The sequence below is a fragment of the Cebus imitator genome, unplaced genomic scaffold (assembly GCF_001604975.1).
Source record: "Cebus imitator isolate Cc_AM_T3 unplaced genomic scaffold, Cebus_imitator-1.0 Scaffold205, whole genome shotgun sequence".
Lineage (NCBI taxonomy): Eukaryota > Metazoa > Chordata > Mammalia > Primates > Cebidae > Cebus > Cebus imitator.
This window is the reverse complement of record NW_016107520.1, coordinates 221,505-228,920: the sequence shown is the minus strand read 5'-3', so window position 1 is coordinate 228,920 and position 7,416 is coordinate 221,505. Positions and strand designations below refer to the sequence as shown.

General features: G+C 42.5%; 1 protein-coding gene across 2 annotated transcripts in view; it reads left to right on the top strand.

Moving 5' to 3' along the window:
• WDR70 (WD repeat domain 70) overlaps positions 1-7,059 on the top strand; it is a 329,425-nt gene extending 322,366 nt beyond the window's left edge. For both annotated transcript variants that reach the window (XM_017548233.2, XM_017548235.2), the window contains exon 18: positions 6,867-7,059. In XM_017548233.2, coding sequence (XP_017403722.1) covers positions 6,867-6,954 — 88 coding nt within the window. In that variant the 3' untranslated portion in view covers positions 6,955-7,059. The remainder of the gene's footprint in view (positions 1-6,866) is intronic.
• Positions 7,060-7,416: the final 357 nt, after the last annotated feature.

The window sequence follows — 7,416 nt, the reverse complement described above, 5'->3', positions numbered from 1 at the left end:
TTTGCTTGGTAAATCTTCCCCCATCCCTTTATTTTAAGCATATATGTGTCTTTGTACAGTAGATGGGTCTCCTATATACAGCACACCAATGGGTCTTGACTCTTTATCCAGTTTGCCAGTTTGTGTCTTTTAATTGGGGCATTTAACCCATTTACGTTTAATGTCAATATTGTTATGTGTGAATTTGATCTGCCATTTCGATGCTAGCTGGTTGTTTTGTCTGTTAGTTGATGCAGTTTCTGCATAGTGTCAATGGTCTTTACAATTTGATATGTTTTTGCATTGGCTGGTACTGGTTGTTCCTTTCCACATTTAGTGCGTCTTTCAGGAGCTCCTATAAGGCAGGCCTGTTGATGACAAAAATCTCTCAGCAGTTGCTTGCCCATAAAGGGTTTTATTTCTCCTTCACTTATGAAGCTTAGTTTGGCTGGATATGAAATTCTGGGTTGAAAATTCTTTTCTTTAAGGATGTTGAATATCGGCCCCCACTCTCTTCCGGCTTGTAGGGTTTCTGCCAAGAGATCTGCTGTGATTCTGATGGGCTTCCCTTTGTGGGTAACCCGACCTTTCTCTCTGGCTGTCCTTAGCATTTTTCCCTTCATTTCAACCCTGGTGAATCTGATGATTATGTGTCTTGGGGTTGCTCTTCTTGAAGAATTAGCTTTGTGGTGTTCTCTGTATTTCCTGAATTTGAATGTTGGTCTGCCTAGCTAGGTTGGGGAAGTTCTCCTGGATAATATCCTGAAGAATGTTTTCCAACTTGATTTCATTCTCCCTGTCACTTTCAGGTACACTGATCAAACATAGATTTGGTCTTTTCACATAATCTCATATTTCTTGGAGGCTTTGTTTATTTCTTTTCACTCTTTTTTCTCTCATCTTGCCTTCTTGCTTTATTTCATTGAGTTGATCAATCTCTGATATCCTTTCTTTCACTTGATCCATTCAGCTGTTGAAACTTGTATATGCTTCACGAAGTTCTCGTGCTGTGTTTTTCAGCTCCATCAAGTCATTTATGTTCTTCTCTACACTGGCTATTCTACTTAGCATTTTATCCAACCTTTTTTCAAGGTTCTTAGCTTCCCTATATTGGGTTAGAACATGCTCCTTTAGCTTGGAGAAGTTTGTTATTACCCACCTTGTGAAGCCTGCTTCTGTCAGTTCATCAGACTCATTACCTTCCAGTTTTGTTCCCTTGCTGGTGAGGAGTTGTGATCCCTTGGAGGATAAGAGGCTTTCTGGTTTTTGGAATTTTCAGTCTTTTTGTGCTGGTTTCTTCCCATCTTCATGGATTTATCTACCTTAGGTCTTTGAAGTTGGTGGCCTTTGGAAGTGGTCTCTGAGTGGGAGTCCTTTCTGTTGATGTTGAAACTGTTTCTGTTTGTTAGTTTTCCTTCTAACAGTCAGGACCCTTTGCTGCAGGTCTGCTGGAATTTGCTGGAGGTCCACTCCAGACCCTGCTTGCCTGGGAATCACTAGTGGGGGCTGCAGAACAGCAAAGATTGCTGCCTGTTCCTTCCTCTGATAGCTTTCTCCCAGATGGGTACTCGCCAGATGCCAGCCAGAGCTCTCCTGTATGAGGTGTCTGTGAGCCCCTGCTGGGAGGTGTCTCCCAGTCAGGATACACCGGAGTCAGGTAGCCACTTGAAGAGGCAGTCTGTCCCTTATCAGAACTTGAATGCTGTGTTAGGAGATCTGCTGCTCCCTTCAGAGCTTTCAGACAGGAATGTTTCAGTCTGCTAAAGCTGTACCCAAAACTGCCCCTTTTCCCAGGTGCTCTGTCCCAGGAAGGTGGGGGCTTTATTTATAAGTCCCTGACAGGCTGCTGCCTTTTTTTTTAAGAGACGCCCTGCCCAGCAAGGAGGGAGTCTAGTGACACTGTCTGCCTGCAGAGGCCTTGCTGAGCTACTGTGGCTCTGCCCAGTCGCTGTGTAAACTTCCCAGCCTACCTGAGCCTTAGCAGTGGCAGATGCCCCTTCCCCCAGCAGCTCTAATGTCCCAGGTTGAGCTCAGACTGCTGTGCTGGCTGCAAGAATTTCATACCAGTGGATCTTAGCTTGCTAGTCTTTGTGGAGGTGGGACCTGCCAAGCCAGATCACTTGGCTCCCTGGCTTCAGCCCCCTTTTTCAGGGGATTGAGTGGTTCTGTCTTGGTGGCATTCCAGGCACCACTGGGGTATGAAAAAAAGAAAAAGAAACTGCGGCTAGCTCATCTTCCCAAACAGCCACCCACTTTTGTGCTGGAAACCCAGGGTGCTGGTGTTGTAGGTACTGGAGGTAATCTCCTGGTCTGCAGGTTGTGAAGACTGTGGGAAAAATGCAGTATCTGAGCTAGAGTGCCAGAGTGCCAGGAAAAGTCCCTAATGGCTTCCCTTGGTTGGGAGAGGGAGTTCCCCAGCCCCTTGTGCTTCCCAGGTGAGGCAATGCCCCATCCTGCTTTGGCTTGCCCCAAGCCCTTCTTGGGCTGCACCCACTGTCTAACCAGTCCCAATGAGATGAACCTGGTACCTCAGTTGGAAATGCAGAGATTACCAGCCTTCTGCATTGCTCTCACTGGGAGATGTGCACCAGAGCTGTTCCTGTTCAGCCATCTTTCCAGCAATCCCCCCACAATTTTCATGACTTGAAATATCACATGAAATATTATGGGTAGGGCCAAGATCACCAACTAGAAGTGGCGGTGTTTGGAGGCTCCCATCTAAAAAAAAGTTGTAATAAGCTCGTGAATCCTTCACTAGCAATCAAGGTATCCAGGTTCTCTCATCAAAATTGACTAGAAAGTTGGCTTGTCCCACAGAAAGAAGGAAGGGCAATGTAGTGTGGCAGTTCACCTGAGAACCACACGGGGAAGGGAACCCCCTCCCCCCAGCCAAGGGAGGCAGTCAGTGAGCAGCTACCCAGCTGGGGAAACTGCTTTTCTCACAGAACTGTGCAACTCATGGGATTGAAAGATCCCACTCGCAAACCCAGGCCACTGGGGCCTAGCCTTCCAACCCTGGAATGTGCAGATTCTTACAGCCTCTCAGTTGAAATCTGCTTAAGTCTACTGAACTCCTGGGTGGAGGGGTGACCAGCATTGGCTGTGGCTGCCTCCTCTGTATTTCAGCTCCTCAGGGGAGGGGCAGCAGCTAGCACTGGGACTGGCAACTGCCTAACATGCTAGGTTCTCTGGGCAGGGTAAGGGCAGCACCCATTTCTATAGCTCCTGGCTGTACTTTTCCCCTGCTGGAGCCAGGAAGGCTGCACGGCTTGGTCCCAAGACTTGTCCCCACAGCCCAACACACCGGCTGTGGCAGTGTGCAGCCAGAGTACCTCTTCAGGTCTAACCCTGACCCATCCTTCCTCAGTGGGCAGGGCTTCCCTGCAGGATCTCCAGTAACTCCAGCCAGAGGTTCAGGGACAGAATTGGGATCTCCCTGGGCCTGAGCCTGAGGGGTGGGGAGATGGCCACAGTCTCTGCAGACCAGCAGGCTTAGCCTCTCCTGGTAGTTCTGAGGAATCCGGGCAGCCCAGATGAATGAGTTTCCCACCAAGCGAAACACACCCTCTCCGCCAAGGGACAAAGTACTTTGTTAAACGGGTCCTGCTCCCTGTGCCACTCAACTGGTGAGACCGTCCAACCGAGGTTGTCAGATACCCTATACAAGAGTGATCCTGCTGGCATCAGGTTGGTGTCCTTCGAGGTCAGAGGTCCCAGAAGAAGGAGCAGGCGCCCATCTTGGCTGCCTTCCAGCCTCCTTGAGTGACATCTCCAGGCACAGGAGTGAATCAGATGAATAGGGCCTGAAGTGAACCCCCAGCAAACTGCAGCAGCCCTACAGAAGAGAGCACTGATTATTGAAAGAAAAACAAGCAGAAGTGACAACAACAGCTTCAACAACAACAACAAGGCCCCACAAAAATTTCATACAAGGGTCAGCAGCCTCAAAGGCTGAAACTAGACAAACTCAGAAAGATGAGAAAGAATCAACAAAAAATGCTGAAAACTCAAAAGGCCAGAGTGCCTCTTCTCCTCCAAATGATCACAGTGTCTCTCCATCAAAGGCACAAGAAAAAAACAGCCCCATCAAAAAGCGGGCAATGGATATGAACAGACACTTCTCAAAAGAATACATGTATGTGGCCAGCGAACATAAGAAAAAAAGCTCAGCATCGCTGATCATCAGAGAAATGCAAATCAAAACCACAATAAAATACCATCTCATGCCAGTCAGAATGGTGATTATTCAAAAGTCAGGAAACAATAGATGCTGGCAAGGCTGTGGAGAAATAGGAACGTTTTGATAATCTCAATAGATACAGAAAAGACCTTTGATAAAATTCAACATCCCTTCATTTTAAAAACTGTTAATAAGCTAAGTATTGATGGAACATATCTCAAAATAATAAGAGCTATTTGTGACAAACCCACAGCCAATATCACATTGAATGGGCAAAAGCTGGAAGCATTCCCTTTGAAAACTGATAGAAGACAAGGATACCCTCTCTCACCACTCCTATTCAACATAGTATTGGAAGTTCTGGCCAGCGCAATCAGGTAAGAGAAAGAAAGGGTACTCGCATAGAAAGAGAGGAAGTCAAATTGTCTCTGTTTGCAGATGACATGATTTTATATTTTATATTTAGAACACCCCAAAACTTTTCGAACTGATAAGCAACTTCAGCAAAGTCTGAGGATACAAAATCAATGCGCAAAAATCACAAGCATTTCCACACACCAACAATAGACAAGCAGAGAGCCAAATCATGAATGAACTCCCATTCACAATTTCTACAAAGAGAATAAGATACCTAGGAATACAGCTAACAAGGGATGTGAAGAACCTCTTCAAGGAAAACTACAAACCACTGCTCAAGGAAATAAGAGAGGACACAAACAAATGGAAAAACATTCCATCCTCATGGACAGGAAGAATCAGTATCATGAAATGGTCATACTGCCGAAAGTAATTTATAGATTCAATGCTAACCCATCAAACTACCGTTGGCATTCTTCACAGAATTAGAAAAAACTATCTGAAATTTCATATGGAATCAAAGAAGACCCCAAATCTCACAAGATCTGATGGTTTTATAAAGGGCAGTTCCTGTGCACACACTCTCTTTGTAAGACGTAACTTTGCTCCTCATTTACCTTACGCCATGATTGTGAGGCCTTCCCAGCCACGTGGAACTGTGAGTCTATTAAACCTCTTTCCTTTATAAATTACCCAGTCTCAGGTATGTCTTTATTAGCAGTGCAAGAACAGTCTAATACAGAGAATAACCCCTTAAATGAAGTAGTCTTTTCAGACTCTACATTTCTTCCTATGATTTGCCATTTAATTTCCTTTTTTATATCCAAGAAAGCAGCATTGCAATTTCTTAGTCTTAAATCTCATGACAACTAACGTTGATGAGCTGGTGTCTTAGGAAGCATTGCCAGGTATCCTTGGAAGACCATGTTCCTTTTTTTCCCTCCTTAGAAATTAACTATCTAATTCAAAGGATTTCTTAACCTGGACAAATATGTTCTTGAACAGGTTTGTCCATACCGAACTGATCAGCATATTTGCCGGAAGATGAAATATGCAACAAGCACTAATTGCCTTGTTGTAGCATGTTAAAAAGCCAGTTAGGAATTCAGCAATTCATGGCCTATAAAAATCTGTAGTTGCTTTTTTAAATTTAAGAGCTGTGACCTGTGTATAGATACCATAACAGTGTCTTAAAGTGACAACAAGAAGTTTAATCAACTGGGTTGTGTATGGGGACAACTTGGGCTCTAGGTAGGTATTTGAGGTAATTGGAAAGACAGGAATAATGACAAACTTATGCATGAGCAATCTAGTACATGACTCATGTCAGACAGTATCAGCATGAGTTGTGGATGGTTTATGCTTCTTCCCCAGGATAATAAAAAAACAGCAAGAGGTAATGAAAAGTTTACCGTGGTTTTCATGCCAAATAAAATGAATGATTGTCATTTTTACCATTCTGGAATTGCTTAGATACAATGAATTGAATTCGAAATGAAAATATAAACCAAAATATATAACCTGCAGATATGCTTTAATGTTTCTTTGTAATGCAATAGAGCTGTTTTTTAAAAGAAAATCAGAGTAGCATGACCAAAAGGCAGCAGACATTATAACCATTTGACATTTTCTTGGAGGTATTTCTTATGTGAGTAGTGTGAAAAGGAATGTCATTGAGTCAGGGATGTTTACAAAGCACAGAAAGTCTTTGTGCAAATTGTTTGATGTACTGTGTGGTAGTATTACAGCCACGTACCAGTGATGTATTCTAAAATGCTTGGCATTTCCATGTAGTGGCCTGAATATGGGAATACAGGGGATATTCATTTGCTTGCTTTGGTTTTTATTTTTGCAGGCTCAAATTCATTAGACAAGAAAACTAACTCAAATTTTCCCATTTATGTGTACTATAAACACATATATTTATACTACTGAAGCCTAGGGACAACTTAGAGAGCTTAATAAATGATCTTCATAAAGATCTTATAGATTCTTGCTTGGTGACTGTAGTTTGTTCTTTCAAATGGTCCCTGTTACCCTGAGTTTCAGGTGGGGGGTGGTGAGGATGTGTGAAGTTCCACTAAATTTGATGCATTTTCATTTTAAGGAAAGGACAGTGTATACAGTCTGCCACAGAGGGTAAACCTTTAAAAGAATCTTTGGCTCTTTTCCTGAACATAATTAAATTTCCATTATTTTTTTCTTTGCCAGAAGTTTAATGATTTATATTTAATAATCAAGCTGTAATTTATTCTCCACATTTGCTCCCACTTGATGAACGAAGCAAAATCTAATGTAACAAATACTTTCTGACTAAATTTTTCCTCTTCTTCTCTAACTTTTCTTTTAGGACTCAGCCCAAAACCATGTTTGCCCAAGTTGAATCTGATGATGAGGAAGCAAAGAATGAGCCAGAATGGAAAAAACGTAAAATTTGAAGAATCTCGTTTGAGAGCTGTTTGCATGACTGGGAGGGATATGGGACAGGTTTGGAGTTTGTTTTGTTTTTTATGCTCATGAAATTAAAAATTCATTTTTATGAACAGGTTTTGTCCTTTGCATTATTGAACCAGTCAAAAGTTTGGTAACTAGGCTTCACTAAAATTGTGCTTAAATTTTCTTACCTACAACTATTAAACTGTATTTTAAATAAACAAGAAACAGATTCTTAGCCTATTACCAAGTACTTTAGGTATTTGGAAACTTTATTCAACAGTTATTGGTCTGGTACAGATTTATGAGAATCTGTACCAGACCAATAACTGTTGAATAAAGTTTCAACAATTATGTACATTGAGATATGCTTCTTTCTTTAGCAGTTCTAGAAACATAATATAGAAATAGAGATCAAAAAGTTTAATGTTTCTGTGTAATTTCACAACAGTTGTTTACATGACTGT